The 17998-nt window shown below is 39.2% G+C and overlaps 1 protein-coding gene across 1 annotated transcript in view; it reads left to right on the top strand.

Moving 5' to 3' along the window:
• Window positions 1–15085, top strand: part of JADE2 (jade family PHD finger 2) — a 1034250-nt gene extending 1019165 nt beyond the window's left edge. The window contains exon 12 of the mRNA XM_053717215.1: window positions 13150–15085. Within this exon, the coding sequence (XP_053573190.1) occupies window positions 13150–14021 (872 nt within the window). The 3' untranslated portion in view covers window positions 14022–15085. The remainder of the gene's footprint in view (window positions 1–13149) is intronic.
• The last annotated feature ends 2913 nt before the right edge of the window (window positions 15086–17998 follow it).

The raw sequence follows: 17998 nt of genomic DNA, 5'->3' as shown, positions 1-17998 counted from the left end.
TTATGGATGACGCCGTGGACCGGACACACCAATGTTGGAGAAAACAGAATTTATGCTTACCTGATAAATTACTTTCTCCAACGGTGTGTCCGGTCCACGGCCCGCCCTGGTTTTTTAATCAGGTTTGATGAATTAATTTCTTTAACTACAGTCACCACGGCACCCTATAGTTTCTCCTGTTTTTTCTCCTGTCCGTCGGACGAATGACTGGGGTGGGCGGAGCCTAGGAGGGACTATATGGACAGCTTTTGCTGTACTCTTTGCCATTTCCTGTTGGGGAATAGATATTCCCACAAGTTATGGATGACGCCGTGGACCGGACACACCGTTGGCGAAAGTAATTTATCAGGTAAGCATAAATTCTGTTCCTTCTCCAAGCTTTAACAAATTAATTCCGGTACCCTTTACTACTTTGAAACTTTAGGAAACTATTCCAAAGGGGGATGGAGCTATTTCTACTTTAGCTACCACGATTCCTCTGGCTAGGCCAGCACTTCTTTTTGAGATCCATTGGATAGGAAAATGTAGAGCTATCTAAGGAAAGCCTTCATTCAAGGAGGTTTGTTGTTTCAACCAGCGGTGGGTATCGTCTGTGTTGCAGGTGCCGCATGCTTTTGTTACTCTTCCCTAAATAATCTGGTTTCAGTTGAGTCCTCCTTAGAAGATATTCAAGAACATATTAGATACTTAAGATTAGCAAACTAATTTATTTGTGATACAGTAACTGTAATTATTTGCATCCATGCGATGGATACTGCGTTGGCGGTATTTACTAGACAGGCCTTATAGTTGAAGTCCCGGTCTGTGGACATTGTCTCAAAGTCCAGACCTTGGTTTTTATCTATTAAAGTAAAGATTATGTTTGGGCCAGGTTTGGACTCTACTGGTGGCAAAGGAGATTTTCTGCCCCAGTATAAAAAAAAAGATATACTTATCCAAAGGCGAATCTAATAATCGCTCTCAGGGATACAGACTAGTTTTCAATCATGCCCTCCTTGAGGTAGGTTTTTTCTGTCTAATGTCTCAAAGAATCCAGAAGACAGGTTAGCATTTCTCCAATGTGTTCAGGACCTAGAGGCTTTGAGAGTGATAGTCCCTGTTCCTTTATCAGAACGTAGGAAGGGGTTTTATTCCAATTTGTTCATCATTCCAAAGAAGAAAGAAATGGCCCATTCTGGATCTAAAGACTCTAAACAAGTTTTTGAGATTTTCTTCTTTCCAGATGTAAATAATTAGATCTATCCTCCTTTTGGCTCTCCAGGTCAGTTTATGACTACAATACATTTGAATAATGCATATCTTCATATTCTAATTCACTTAGACCATTGCTAAATTTGTTGTGCCTTTCTGAGCAGACATTACCAGTTTGTCAGATCTGCCTCTTGATCTAGCCACGGCTCCCAGAATATTTAAGAAAGGTACTGGGGGCTTTTCTGTCAGTCATTAGTGCTCAGGGTATTGCTGTAGATCCAAATTTTGACGATATTTTGGTTCATGCTCCATCTTACCTTTAGGGACTGCTCTCACAGAGAAACAGTTTTTTAGCGAATCAGCGCATGTTGGCATCTACAATCGCTTTCTTGGGCTTCTGTAGCTAAGGGTCTGGAGGTTATAGGCCTAATGGAGGCAGTGTTGGATGCCATTCCATATGCAAGGTTTCATTTAGGTCCTTTACAACTTTACACGCTAAGGCATTGGAGTAGAGACCTGTCAATTCTGTCTCAGAATATTATTCTTGACCCAGTATTCAGAGTCTCTTACTTTGTGGATTTCCCCAATCCAGCTTTTTAGGGGAAATAGTTACCACAGATCTATAGGGGAAATAGTTATCACAGATGCGAGTTTATTGGGCTGGGGCGAGGTCTAGGGTTCTCGGAAGTTGCAAGGAGTTTGGTCTCCTTAGAAGGCGAGGTTACCTAGTAACATCTTAGAACTATTTGATATTTCTCTTGTTAAGTGTAGTCAGTCCACGGGTCATCCATTACTTATGGGATTATATCTCTTCCCCAACAGGAAGTTGCAAGAGGATCACCCAAGCAGAGCTGCTACATAGCTCCTCCCCTCACATGTCATATCCAGTCATTCTCTTGCAACCTAACTAAAGATAGGTCGTTGTGAGAGGTCTGTGGTGTTTTTAAACTTAGTTTATTTCTTCAATCAAAAGTTTGTTATTTTAAATGGCACCGGAGTGTGCTGTTTGTTCTCAGGCAGCATTAGAAGAAGAATCTGCCTGCGTTTTCTATGATCTTAGCAGACGTAACTAAGATCCACTGGCTGTTCTCGCACATTCTGAGGAGTGAGGTAACTTCAGAAAAAGGGAATAGCATGCAGGGCCCCCCTGCAAACAAGGTATGTGCAGTAAATTATTTTTCTAAGCAATGGAATTGACTGAGAAAATACTGCTGATACCAATGTAACGTAAGTTCAGTCTTAAATGCAGTGGTAGCGACTGGTATTAGGCTGATGAGTGTGTGTACACTGAAGCATTTTTCTAGGGAATGGAATTTGACTCAGAAAATACTGTTAATACTGAAGTAATGTATGAGCCTTAACTGCAGTAAAAGCGACTGGTAGCAGGCTTATTAATAACACTTCATAACTTTTAAAATGTATGTTCAAAACGTTTACTGGCATGTTAATCGTTTTTTGTGAGGTACTTGGTGATAAAGCTTATTGGGGCATGATTTTTACCACATGGCTAACTTTTGTTTCTGCATAGAAACAGTTAACTGAGCTTCCCCACTGTTGTATTATGAGTGGGAGGGGCCTATTTTAGCGCTTTTTTGCGCAGTAAAAATTCAGTCGCAATCTTCCTACTTCATCCTCCATGATCCAGGACGTCTCTAGAGAGCTCAGGGGTCTTCAAAATTCATTTTGAGGGAGGTAATCAGTCACAGCAGACCTGTGACAGTGTGTTTGACTGTGATAAAAACGTTAATTATTAAATTGTTATCCGTTTTTTGGATATTAAGGGGTTAATCATCCATTTGCTGGTGGGTGCAATCCTTTGATAACCTAATCCATTTACTGTGAAAATTTGGTTGCTATAACTAATTTGGTTCATTGTTATTTCAACTGTGATAGCTTTTTGTGCTTCTTAAAGGCACAGTAGCGTTTTTTATATTGCTTGTAAATTGATTTGAAAATTATTTTCCAAGCTTGCTAGTCTTATTGCTAGTCTGTTTAAACATGTCTGACACAGATGAATCTGTTTGTTCACTATGTATGAAGGCCAATGTGGAACCCAACAGAAATATGTGTACCAATTGTATTGATATTACTTTAAATAAAAGTCAGTCTTTACATGTAAAGAAATTATCACCAGACAACGAGGGGGAAGTTATGCCGACTAACTCTCCTCACGTGTCAGTACCTTCGCCTCCCGCTCAGGAGGTGCGTGATATTGTGGCGCCAAGTACATCAGAGAGGCCCATACAAATCACTTTGCAAGACATGGCTACTGTTATGACAGAAGTATTATCTAAATTGCCAGAATTAATAGGCAAGCGCGATTGCTCTGGGTTAAGAACAGAGCACGCTGATGATGGGAGAGCCATGTCCGATACTGCGTCACAATTTGCAGAACATGAGGACGGAGAGCTTCATTCTGTGGGTGACGGATCTGATCCAGGGAGACTGGATTCAGAGATTTCTCATTTTAAATTTAAGCTTGAGAACCTCCGCGTATTGCTAGGGGAGGTATTAGCGGCTCTGAATGATTGTAACACGGTTGCAATTCCAGAGAAATTATGTAGGCTGGATAGATACTATGCGGTACCGGTGTGTACTGACGTTTTTCCTATACCTAAGAGGCTTACAGAAATTATTAACAAGGAGTGGGATAGACCCGGTGTGCCTTTTTCCCCCCCTCCTATATTTAGGAAAATGTTTCCAATAGACGCCACCACAGGGGACTTATGACAGACGGTCCCTAAGGTGGAGGGAGCAGTTTCTACTTTGGCTAAGCGTACCACTATCCCGGTGGAGGATAGTTGTGCCTTTTCAGATCCAATGGATAAAAAATTAGAAGGTTACCTTAAGAAAATGTTTGTTCAACAAGGTTTTATCTTACAGCCCCTTGCATGCATTGCGCCTGTCACTGCTGCGGCGGCATTCTGGTTTGAGTCTCTGGAAGAGGCCATTCGCACAGCTCCATTGGATGAAATTATGAACAAGCTTAAAGCACTTAAGCTAGCTAATGCATTTGTTTCTGATGCCGTCGTACATTTAACCAAACTTACGGCTAAGAACTCCGGATTCGCCATCCAAGCGCGCAGAGCGCTATGGCTTAAATCCTGGTCAGCTGACGTGACTTCTAAATCTAAATTGCTTAATATTCCTTTCAAAGGGCAGACCTTATTCGGGCCCGGCTTGAAAGAAATTATCGCTGACATTACGGGAGGTAAGGGCCATGCTCTGCCTCAGGACAGGGTCAAATCAAAGGCTAAACAGTCTAATTTTCGTGCCTTTCGTAACCTCAAGGCAGGAGCAGCATCAACTTCCTCCGCTCCAAAACAGGAACGAGCTGTTGCTCGTTACAGACAGGGCTGGAAAACTAACGAGGCCTGGAACAAGGGCAAGCAGGCCAGAAAACCTGCTGCTGCCCCTAAGACAGCATGAAGAGAGGGCCCCCTATCCGGAAACGGATCTAGTGGGGGGCAGACTTTCTCTCTTCACCCAGGCTTGGGCAAGAGATGTCCAGGATCCCTGGGCGTTGGAGATCATATCTCAGGGATATCTTCTGGACTTCAAAGCTTCTCCTCCACAAGAGTTCCATCATTCAAAATGGAAACTATTCGGACCATCCTACCCATGATCCAAGAAGGTCAGTACATGACCACAGTGGACTTAAAGGATGCCTACCTTCACATACCGATTCACAAGGATCATTATCGGTACCTAAGATTTGCCTTCCTAGACAGGCATTACCAGTTTGTAGCTCTTCGCTTCGGGTTAGCTACGGCTCCAAGAATCTTTACAAAGGTTCTGGGCTCACTTCTGGCGGTACTAAGACCGCGAGGCATAGCGGTGGCTCCGTACCTAGACGACATTCTGATACAAGCGTCAAGTTTTCAAACTGCCAAGTCTCATACAGAGATAGTTCTGGCATTTCTGAGGTCGCATGGGTGGAAGGTGAACGTGGAAAAGAGTTCTCTATTACCACTCACAAGGGTTCCCTTTCTAGGGACTCTTATAGATTCTGTAGAGATGAAAATTTACCTGACGGAGGCCAGGTTATCAAAACTTCTAAATGCTTGCCGTGCCCTTCATTCCATTCCACACCCGTCAGTAGCTCAGTGCATGGAAGTAATCGGCTTAATGGTAGCGGCAATGGACATAGTACCATTTGCGCGCCTGCATCTCAGACCGCTGCAATTGTGCATGCTAAGTCAGTGGAATGGGGATTACTCAGATTTGTCCCCTCTTCTAAATCTGGATCAAGAGACCAGAGATTCTCTGTTATGGTGGCTTTCTCGGCCCCACCTGTCCAAGGGGATGACCTTTCGCAGGCCAGACTGGACGATTGTAACAACCGACGCCAGCCTTCTAGGTTGGGGCGCAGTCTGGAATTCCCTGAAGGCTCAGGGATCATGGACTCAGGAGGAGAAACTCCTCCCAATAAATATTCTGGAGTTAAGAGCAATATTCTATGCTCTTCTAGCTTGGCCTCAGTTAGCAACTCTGAGGTTCATCAGATTTCAGTCGGACAACATCACGACTGTGGCTTACATCAATCATCAAGGGGGAACCAGGAGTTCCCTAGCGATGTTGGAAGTCTCAAAGATAATTCGCTGGGCAGAGTCTCACTCTTGCCACCTGTCAGCGATCTACATCCCAGGCGTGGAGAACTGGGAGGCGGATTTCCTAAGCCGCCAGACTTTTCATCCGGGGGAGTGGGAACTTCATCCGGAGGTCTTCGCTCAACTGATTCATCGTTGGGGCAAACCAGATCTGGATCTCATGGCATCTCGCCAGAACGCCAAGCTTCCTTGTTACGGGTCCAGGGACCCGGGAGCGGTGCTGATAGATGCTCTGACAGCCCCTTGGGTTTTCAACATGGCTTATGTGTTTCCACCATTTCCGATGCTTCCTCGACTGATTGCCAAGATCAAACAGGAGAGAGCATCAGTGATTCTGATAGCGCCTGCGTGGCCACGCAGAACCTGGTATGCAGACCTAGTGGACATGTCGTCCTGTCCACCATGGTCTCTGCCTCTGAGGCAGGACCTTCTAATTCAGGGTCCTTTCAACCATCCAAATCTAATTTCTCTGAGGCTGACTGCATGGAGATTGAACGCTTGATTCTATCAAAGCATGGTTTCTCGGAGTCGGTTATTGATACCTTAATACAGGCTAGGAAACCTGTTACCAGAAGAATTTACCATAAGATATGGCGTAAATATTTATATTGGTGCAAATCCAAGAGTTACTCATGGAGTAAGGTCAGGATTCCTAGGATATTGTCTTTTCTACAAGAGGGTTTAGAAAAGGGCTTATCCGCTAGTTCGTTAAAGGGACAGATTTCTGCTCTGTCCATTCTTCTTCACAAGCGTCTGGCAGAAGTTCCAGACGTTCAGGCTTTTTGTCAGGCTTTGGCTAGGATTAAGCCTGTGTTTAAGACTGTTGCTCCGCCGTGGAGCTTAAACTTAGTTCTTAACGTTCTGCAAGGCGTTCCGTTTGAACCCCTTCATTCCATTGAAATCAAGCTGTTATCTTGGAAAGTTCTGTTTTTGATGGCTATTTCCTCGGCTCGAAGAGTCTCAGAGTTATCTGCCTTACATTGTGATTCTCCTTATCTGATCTTTCATTCAGACAAGGTAGTTCTGCGTACTAAACCTGGGTTTTTACCTAAGGTTGTTTCTAACAGGAATATCAATCAAGAGATTGTTGTTCCATCATTATGTCCTAATCCTTCTTCAAAGAAGGAACGTCTTTTGCATAATTTAGACGTAGTCCGTGCCCTGAAGTTCTACTTACAGGCAACTAAAGATTTTCGGCAAACTTCTTCTCTGTTTGTCGTTTACTCTGGACAGAGGAGAGGTCAAAAGGCTTCGGCTACCTCTCTCTCCTTTTGGCTTCGTAGCATAATACGTTTAGCCTATGAGACTGCTGGACAGCAGCCTCCTGAAAGGATTACAGCTCATTCTACTAGAGCTGTGGCTTCCACCTGGGCCTTTAAAAATGAGGCCTCTGTTGAACAGATTTGCAAGGCTGCAACTTGGTCTTCACTTCACACTTTTTCAAAATTTTACAAATTTGACACTTTTGCTTCTTCGGAGGCTATTTTTGGGAGACAGGTACTTCAGGCAGTGGTTCCCTCCGTTTAAAGTTCCTGCCTTGTCCCTCCCTTCATCCGTGTACTTTAGCTTTGGTATTGGTATCCCATAAGTAATGGATGACCCGTGGACTGACTACACTTAACAAGAGAAAACATAATTTATGCTTACCTGATAAATTTATTTCTCTTGTAGTGTAGTCAGTCCGCGGCCTGCCCTGTCTTTTAAGGCAGTTCTAAATTTTAATTAAACTCCAGTCACCACTGCACCCTATGGTTTCTCCTTTCTCGTCTTGTTTCGGTCGAATGACTGGATATGACATGTGAGGGGAGGAGCTATGTAGCAGCTCTGCTTGGGTGATCCTCTTGCAACTTCCTGTTGGGGAAGAGATATAATCCCATAAGTAATGGATGACCCGTGGACTGACTACACTACAAGAGAAATAAATTTATCAGGTAAGCATAAATTATGTTTTTGAGGGCTCTTCATGCTTGGCCTCTACTCAAATCAGTCTCCTTCATTCTTTTTCAATCCAACAACATCAAGGTTGTAACTTCTATCAATCAGGGTGGTACTCGCAGTACCCTAGCAATGAAGGTAGTGTCTCGCATTCTAGCTTGTGCAGTATCTCACCAGTGTGCCATTTCAGCAATCCACATTCCCAGTGTTAACATTTGAGAAGCAGACTATTTGAGTTTTTAAATTCTGCAATTCTTGGGAGAGTAGTCACTCAATCAGGAGATTTTCGTTCAGTTAGTATTTTGTTGGGATCTACCTGAGATTGACTTGTTGATGTCCTGTGTAAAGCATAAGTCGAGAGACCCACCAGCGGAATTAATAGATGCTCTAGCAGCTCCTTGGCCATTTTGTCTAGTTTCTTTGTTTTCTACAATTGTGCTTTTCCAAAGTGTGGTTGACATTGCCTGAGGCCATGCTGTGATTGGAGGAAGCTGGATTAGTCATTGCTGACGTGTGAATAGAGGATCTCTAGGTGGGGGAAGCTGCTGTAGCAGTGAAAAGAAAAACAAAACGACTGCTTTGTAAACGTTGATGAATGAAAGTGTCCCTGTTTTTAATAGTCTTTTTAAAAAACGGCTTTCATTCACCAAAGTTTACCTTCACTTTAAGACACGGAGCTCCTTACAGATGCATGATGCAACCTCACAGTTCCGCAGCTAACTCCACCCCCAGCATGCAGCATTACATAACAATTCATTATTTTATTTATTATTTTTAAAAACGTATGATCATATCAATATTTTTTGAGCGGGGAAAACATTCCATTTGGGTGGGCATTGCCCCCCTTGAAGCCGACCCTGCTTCCATATCTAGTTTTTCATCAGGACAAAGCAGTTTTATGTACTTTGTCCTGTTTTCTACTAAAGGGGGTTACTTTAAAAATATTAATCAAGGAGCTGTGGTTTCATCTTTTTGTCCAATTTCAAAATCTTCCAAGGAGAGATTGCTACATAACTTGAAAGTCGTTAGGGCATTAAAGTTCTATCTGCAAACTACTAAGGATTTGTGTCAATTCCCTCATTTTTTTTTGTTATGTGTTCTTGCAAATGTAAGGGTCAGAGGGCTATTTCTGTATCTTTAGTCTCTTAGTTGAGGAGCTTAATTCATAGGGTTTATTTGGAGGCGGGGCAGTCTCCTTCACGCATTACAGCATACTTAAAGGGACAGTATAGTAAAAAATAAATTTTATGATTCAGATAGAGCATGCAATTTTAAGCAACTTTCTAATTTACTCCTATTATCATTTTTTCTTCATTCTCTTGGTATATTTATTTAAAATAAACTGGAAAGTAAGCTTATGAGCCGGCCCATTTATGGGTCAGCACCTGGGTAGCGCTTGCTGATTGGATGGCTACATTTAGACACCAATCAGCAAGAGCTACCCAGGTGCTGAATCAAAAATGGGCTGGCTTCTAAGATTACATTCCAGCTTTTTAAAATAAAGATACAGAGACAACAAATAAAAATTGATAATAGGAGTAAATTAGAAAGTTGCTTCAAATTGTATGCTCTATCTGAATGATGAAAGTTTAATTTTGACTATACTATCCCTTTAACTCATTCTGTGTCTACTTTTGGGGTCTTCAAAATTGAGACTTCAGTAGTGTTTCCATGCATACCTTCACAAAATGGTATCATTTGATGTGTGTTCCTCAACTGAGGCAACTTTTGACAGAAAGGTTTTCAGGTGGTAGTGCCTGGTAAGTAGGTGCCTGCCTTATTTTTGTCCCACCCATTTTCGTGGAATCCACAACTTCATTATTGATTCCCACAAGTACGTAATTGTGAACTCTCCCCACCTTAAGACAGAAAACATCATTGATTTTTACCTGATAAATTTCTTTCTTGGTGGTGAGAGTCCACAAACCCACCCACTTTTCTTCTTTTATTTTAAGCTCTTGGTGTAGGGTGTCATTGTATCCTCCTGGTGGCTAGGTGATGAATTCCCACAAATAAGGATTTGTGGACTCTCACCACCAAGATAGAAAGGAATTGATCAGGTAAGAATAAATTTAGTTGTTCTATGTAACTGCACCCTCTTATAGTGCTATGTCTACCTCATGGGCTCATTTTCATAAAGGCTCATCTTATTCATCATAATAAGCCACTTTGTCTTGATTGCATACTTTCACTCATATTTATTAGCTCTTGCTACGCAGGAGAAAGCCTTCATAGGGTCTTTTAGTACAATCTCTGGCAGTAATGGAATGCTATGCCACCACAGGGGTGTGTGAGAAAAGAGTATATACTTTCCAATTGATCAATCTCCTCAAACTAAAATTGCTTAAGACCCTTTTTTCTTTTGTCTCTTGAGATTTATTTAACTACCAAGAGATATTTATAGTGTTGAGAATTACATTTTTTTTTCATTTAAATATGCTCTTGACTGCAAGTGAAACTGACAGAAAGAGCTGAGGTGTATATGAGGAGTGATGGTGCCCTGAAGACTTTTCTTCCTACTCGAAAAAGGAAGGAGGGAATTTACCCCACTAGTACTAGAGAAACTGGGAATTATACATCTGTATATCTATTTTTACAGTAAAACTTTTGTAGACCGTTTTCTTAAAGCGATATGAAATCCCCAAAAAAAGATTTAATGATTCAGACAAAGCATACAGTTTTAAAAAAAAGTTTCCAAATTACTTCACTATTATCAAATTTGTGAGAAAAGGGATTTTATCCGACAGCGCTAACTCAAAATAGACCTCTAGCTCCTAGAACAAATGGGTCCCCAGTTACCCATAACAAACAATATGGAACTGACTAGTAAGTGGAAGGAGCGCCTAAATGAAAGGCCAGGTCTGACAGGGGATGAAGTATAATAAATATAATAAGACAATATATATCAAAAAGTAAAAGGACTTGTGGTTAACGATCGTGGTGTGGTGGTGTAGATAATAGTGATATTACAATCCTAGCATATGTAAAATATACACATAGAAAGTTTAATAACAAATATTAGATATTAGATGAACACAATAATAATACATGGATCCATGATACAATAAAAACAATAATATAATAAAAGCAAATATCTTAAAAACAATGAGAACACTAATAGTTATACAAATGCATTGAATGGGTATGATCAACTCTAAGGTGTACTGAAGTGCAACAAAGGACCAGGTATTGGTTCAAATGCGATAACAGTAGAGCAAAAAATATATAATAATAGGAAGACCCCAAATTTAGCAAAAATTGTCAAAACATTTTAACAAAAAATTTTAACAGTGAAAAATAAAAAAGGTGAAAAAGAAATTGTTCATCAGTGACTGAAATAAAACCTAAAATGTGAAAGTCAATAAAGCAATAGCAAATCAATCCAATGTTCCAAATTATCCAATGTAAGTGTGATGGGAAATGTTATAAATCCAAGAAACAGGTGATGAAGACGAAAAAAGTAAATGAAAAACAAAAAGCAAAATATCAAAAATATAAAATAAAAAATCAAATTGGAATAAAAAATGTGAGGTGAAAACTGGAGGTCAAAAATCAAGTAATGAAAACATCAATCAAAAATTGAAGACTCCAAGCTTATAAACCAGTGAACAAATCTTGATAGTGATCAAAATCAAAAAACAAAAATCTCCAAATCCTGTGAAAGATTTCTTTCATACCCATTCAATGCATTTGTATAACTATTAGTGTTCTCATTGTTTTTAAGATATTTGCTTTTATTATATTATTGTTTTTATTGTATCATGGATCCATGTATTATTATTGTGTTCATCTAATATCTAATATTTGTTTTTAAACTTTCTATGTGTATATTTTACATATGCTAGGATTGTAATATCACTATTATCTACACCACCACACCACGATCGTTAACCACAAGTCCTTTTACTATTATCAAATTTGCTTTGTTCCCATGATATTCTTTGTTAAAGAGAAAGCTAGCATAGCAGGAAATAGATCTGCCATCCAGTGCTCTTGCAAAACTGCTTCCATATGGTTGTCCCGACACATGCAGAGCTTTCCGCCTGGCTTTTTAACAAAACAAAAAAAAGAAAACAAAGAAAAATTGATAATAGAAGTAAATTAGAAAGGTGTTTTTGTGTGCCCGTAAAAGGGCAAACTCGCCCGTTTACGGGCACGCACTAAATAACCAGCCATTACAAGTGGCTGGTTATTGCTACCTCGAGCTTGCAGTAGCAACTCGCACTCTGAAAATTAACAAGAGTTCAGATGTCTGATTCATTTTCAAAATATCCCCCAATTGCCCCCAACTAAAGTATATTGTAGTTTTTTTATTTTTTTAAAAATGTAGCTTTTTTTTAAATAAAAAAAACACTTCACAAAGCAGTTTTTAGGGGTTGGCGGATGTGGGGTGTTAGAAAACAAAACGGTACTGAAAAGTGCCTCTACATTGTGGTCTATGGGGACTGTGTTACCCCTGTAAATGTATATGCTTATATATATATATACTTAAATTTACTGCCCATCGCTATGCAACTTCCCCGTTCACTGTGCTAGGTGACGGAATGAGAACGATGCTCCCATTGGAGCCTATGGTTGCATGCTCTCATAAGTGCAAAGCTTCTGTGCAACGCGTTCTCAATGCACCTAACTTGTAATATCAATGCATTTGTGTATGCTGGTATTCCTGAGTGGAGCGCAAATATCGAGCTTGCTTAAGCAATATTTTGTGCTCCATTTGTAATCTGGCCCATAATGTGTTTCTATCTATCTTCAGTACATAAAATATTTTTAAAATGAAAACATTCAGCTTTTAACCCTTTCACGCTGTTAGTACGTTCCATGCCATCCTAACAGCGCTGGGCCTAACGCCATTAGGACGGCATGGAACGTACTGCAGACTCTTTTTTTTGCTAGTGAAAACTGCATGCCTAGCAGCATAGGCAGTTCCCCATGATCCGATCCCAGCCTTTAAATCCCATGATCACATTGACGATTGCGTGATTTTATTTTTTCAGCAAGTGTTTACATCGGAAATTCAATCCAATCTAATCATTTGCTCCCCCGGCATGAAGGGGTTAAAGCCTGCTCACACAATTTCTCATTGTTTTGGTTAATACAAATAGTAGGGAGCCTACAACAAACTAATCATATACATCATGCCTGAAAAGTTGTTTTCATGTATACAAAAATTAAAAATTCAAAGGAATATCTAATAGGTTACTGGCAGTATTTTTCAATGACATTGCTCTAATTTCATGAGATTTTTTTTAACCTTTTTCATGCTATTGTTGCCATTTTGTATTTTGTTTTTATATCATTATTATTTTAAATTGGAAACTATAATTAGCACTATGGAAGTTTGCCGTGCTATACAAATAAAAAATAATAATATTAATAATAATAATCTAATCTATTTTGTTTTTTTCTGTAGGTTTATCAAAATCTTTCCCAATAGATGGAACTATTTTCAGCAGCTGGTTGGCTCAATCAGTCCAAATTACTACTGAGAACCTGACAATGAGTCAATGGCCCTTGAAAAATTGTCACCATGAAAATAACACCTCCGGCCTTCTTTCCGAAGAGCTGTTACAAGATGAAGAGACTTTGTTGAGCCTCATGATAGATAACTCATTAAAGTCTCCTTTTAAGCACACTGAGACTGTGAAAAAAGTGAAAAGCAAAGTGAAGACTAATTGCAAAAAAAAACAGCTAAACAGCAGCTCAAACACTGTCTTCAAGAGTCATCAAGGTGATATTGTCCAGTGGAATAATGGGAGATATTTGTCAGATCAAATTGAGAAGCGCGTTACCCAGAACACGAGATCCAGCAAGACAGGAAAATTGGCAGTCAAGGTACAACTAGACCGCAAAGGGTATGGTGAAATGAAGGCTTCCAAAAAGGGTCCAGCACATTCACCTGGGTTGAAACCCAATGGTTCAACTAGTTTGTCAGATCTGAGTCCATTAAGCAATGCTGAGAAGACATTAAAATATGCTGAGCCTGAGTCTAATTCTGTCAAAGTGCCTGACTCTGTGGTTTGTCCAAAAACATTGAGGTATAAATTACCAAAGGAGGGGAAAATGAGTGTGGAGTTGAAGATACAAAACCCAGAAGTGGCAAATGAACCTCGGATCAGTGAAAGATGCAAGGGAAACTCTCACTTTGACAATGAGACTGATGGCTACTATTCAGATGCAGAAATGACCGACTCTGAAGAGGAATCAAGTCAAAGAAGAATGCAGCTTAGTCAGTTTGATTCATCAAATGACGACATTGTGAGAAGGAGCATATTGGCATCCTAAATCACCAGAGTTAATGGACAGTTTTATGAGGCCTAAAACCATGATAGATATGATATGACTGCCATCTGACTTCTGCCTGCCTGTTTTCATTAGAGGTGTTTTTGAGGCACACACATGCATACACGCACGCATGTATGTACAAGTTTGTGTATATACATATATATATACATACATACACACACATACACACACTCTGTTCAAGCTTCATCAGTTGTCTTGCTGTCGCTTTGACACCTCTTAAACCTCACAAACTTAGATAACTGTACTGTAGTTGTCTCTTTTGTAGTTGACATGCATTTTCCAGATAATGCAAGCATGTGCATTAAGGGACTTGTGCTTCTAAATGTAAGCAAGGATGTCAATACAGATTTCAGTCATTGACCGAGACCTAAATAGTTTATCGGGCATTATTTAGGAAAAGAAGCAGATAAATTGTCAAACATATGTTTTAAGAACCATGGTATCACGCCATACAATAAACATAAAAAAAAGTTGGAAATATTAGAAGTAAAATAAGCAAAATTAAAAACTGCATAAAGCACAATAAAGCTTATTTGAATAAAGCACTTACATGTGGAGGAAGGCAGCTTTGGCTGTTAACCTGAGTTTTTACCCCTTTCTGAACTCACTTTCTTCCGTCCAAGTCTCTCACATTGGCCATATCAGGCGTGTAAATAGCAGAGTGAGCGGCACTATATGAGCCATTTATGGCTTACCTTATTCACACATCTGCTTCGTCTGTGCGTGGAACATGCAAACGGCTATTGAATATTTTATTAAATCTTACTTAGCAATAGCTGGTTGGATTTATTTGCTCAGGTGGATTGATTAGGCTTCACCTCAGTGGTTAGGCCAAAAGGAAACTAAAAGGCATTACTTTCCTTATAAAACATTTTAAGCCGCCCATGCATTGTTAGAAAATAAGTTATCAGTTTAGTACTAGAGTTCCAAAATCCATAAAACAAAATGTATAGAATGGGGATCAGTGATACTCTTGGTATGTGAATATGGTATTATTAAATGAAAGGGATGAAGGTTTAACATTATACACTTATATAAAATGATCAACGGCTTTCTCCGTTATTTCATGGAAACAGTTATATTAGCAAGTTTTAGTACTACAATCAGTAATTGAAATGTAATGACTGTGGCAATACACTGGTACTCTGAGGAAAATTATGCAAGTATCTAGCAATGATCTAATCTGCTGATTATACTTTGACTGTTTAGGATTTTACCACATGGTTCCAGTTTGTGGGTTTTATCCTAAACTCTCTAAATAGAACCTGATGCTGGGTTGGTTTGCACTGCCCATTACCTGTGACATTGTTGGCTTTTCCATAAATCTAACTTGCAATAGCGCTTCCTATTTACTCCAAGGAAGAAGGGAATCTCCATACTGCTGTAATAATTAACCCCTACAGTACAATCTTTCCAACTGTCTAGGGGTTGCTATAGTTCATGCTGTAGCATGTTAAACAATAAAAATGTAACTGGTGGTTAAAAAGCTGTATTTACCTTCGAGATAATGGACCCCATTGTTCTGACAATGACACTTCTGTATCAAAAAAGTAACTAAAGCCACTACAGCGCTTCCAATTTTAAGAACCATTTAATGGTGTCAGACAACCATCAGCCTCATGTCATGACTTGTCACAGGGCTAGCACCAACTACCAGCTTCAAACATTGCTTGTTGATGTATCTACGTTCGCTTCAAATGTATAGATGTATATGTCTCAGGTCTTTACTTCGTTTGCACTTAAACTTTTGAGAGATCTGTAAAAATTAAGTCAAAAGGAGTTTTGTGTAACCAATTTATGTTCCAAAATCTGAAAACCATGTAAAAATGACCTTATTCAACAACTGCTTTTCATGTGTGACTTTTACACAAACGAAAGTGTTTTGTGCTTTTCCCTGCAGGGATGTAAACATTTGCCTTTGTTACTAGTGTATTTACATTATTCACTGCTGAAAGGGACATACAGCTTTGCAGAGCAAGAAAGTATATTAACATCACCCAGAACAGTGTATATAACAGTTTTCTACAGGGACAGTACAAAAGTCATCTTTATTTAATCATTGGGATGATCAGTAAATAATGGTTACTCCATCACAGTTTAAATGTCCCTCACAGGCCTTAAATGATGCTTATGTGTTCAGCCAATCAGTGAACCTGGCATTTATAGGTGTTTGCACTTATACATTTCATTTTATTTTTTCAAACGGTCACAGACACATTGGATCATTTTCTCAATTTGCGTGACCCTAGTGTGAGCTCAGGGAAATCCACAAGTAACTCTAAAAAATAATGAAGGTTGTTTTTATTTTCCTTCGTATTTGGGACACTTCTGCATCCCACAAATCTGTATCTTTCCAAGAAAGCAAAATCATGCCAGAAATATTACAAACACAAATCATTTAATGGATGCCAAAGAATACTTGCATCACTTCAAAACACATGCAAAGAATCTGCACAGGTGGCAAAACAGATATAAGCAAATATTTGAGCAAACGAAACACAAATAAGTTATGTGAAACTTGGACCACATGAGCTCACAAGACCCAACAATAAGATTCCAAGCTTCCTGCACGTTATGTCTTTGTTGACGGCACCCCCTGCTGTTTTGATTTGAAATGTCTGCTTCACCAATGAAGGTTTTCTCAAATTGTAATGGGAAAGGCCAAACCAGCAGCTTAAGGGTTAAAGTTTTACCTTTATAAAATATAACAATGTTGCACTTATTTTATAAAACAAAAGATAAACTGTAGCGTAACAGGGTTTTATCCCATTGCGATGACAATGTAGTTTCTATCTACGTTGTTATGTAGGAAATTAAAAACATTCACAGTGTCCGTCATTTGACAACATTCTGGGTTTTTTTTTTTTTCCAAGAATGCAAATTAAGCCAAACAATGAAATTGGTTGGTATTATTTAGCATTATTTAGCAGACTCGCTGAGTTTAGAAACTCATGCATACTCCTTTCCTCACAAGGAGTAAATGAAGGGTTAGTTTGTTCAGACAATGTTAAATAAAGTTAATAGGACTTTGTTCAATTTAACATGCTTGGTAGAATAATAGCTATAATTACTAGTATAGGATTCATACCAATAATGAATATGCTGCATTTTAATTGTTCTTGCTTCAGTGTGCTTCAGTTAAACTATGGTTGAAAAAATACCCACAATCCACAGCTTTATGACCTGCTTTAGTATCGCTTGCCTGATCAGCACCGAAAACAATTTATGGAATTCCCTTAAAAAACAACCAAGATTCAACATGTTTGAGAAGTATAAATGGGATATTGTTAGTTTCATGCATTTATTTTTTTGCTCTCAATCTTTTTAATGTTTCAAATGGTAAATTAAATATAGTACTGTGTGCATATGTTCTGTTTGAGCACATTATAGGAAAATGTAAGGCTTAATCTATAGTCTAAACAAGAGTTTTCATTGGCTTGTCCACTAAGTTTTATTGGTTAAGGCAAATAGTTTCACTTTTATGTTTGCATCAGCATTCTGTAACATATAAATGTGTTACACCCTTGGCTGCCAGAGTGAGCTGTTCTCTGGCGACTAAGATGCTAAAACAGGAAGAACGCATCTATTGGTTTAATGGCAAGTAGCACTTATCATAATATAATGCCTTACTGTATCTTACACTGTGTTAGCCATCTCCACTACACTGTTATGAACCTCAGGATATAAGTACACATTCCAAAGAGTCAGCTCAAATGTGTGTAGACATGACTGATACATTTTATTTGTTTGTTTTTCAGATAAAATAAACCTAAGGAAATCCCTGTGTTTTCCCAAACCTGTTTACATTACAGTCTTGTATTTTTGTATTCAATAATATATATTGATCATAAAATAAAAAGCCAAACATAAACCTCTGCTCACAGAATCATAGAGTAAACTGTTTTAAATCGCTAACAAGCTCCATTGACATTTAAACTAGTGCCTCCAAAAGTGTG

The sequence above is a fragment of the Bombina bombina genome, chromosome 6 (assembly GCF_027579735.1).
Source record: "Bombina bombina isolate aBomBom1 chromosome 6, aBomBom1.pri, whole genome shotgun sequence".
Taxonomy (NCBI): Eukaryota; Metazoa; Chordata; class Amphibia; order Anura; family Bombinatoridae; genus Bombina; species Bombina bombina.
Note: the sequence above shows the minus strand (reverse complement) of the source record. Positions and strands in the feature narration are given on the sequence as shown.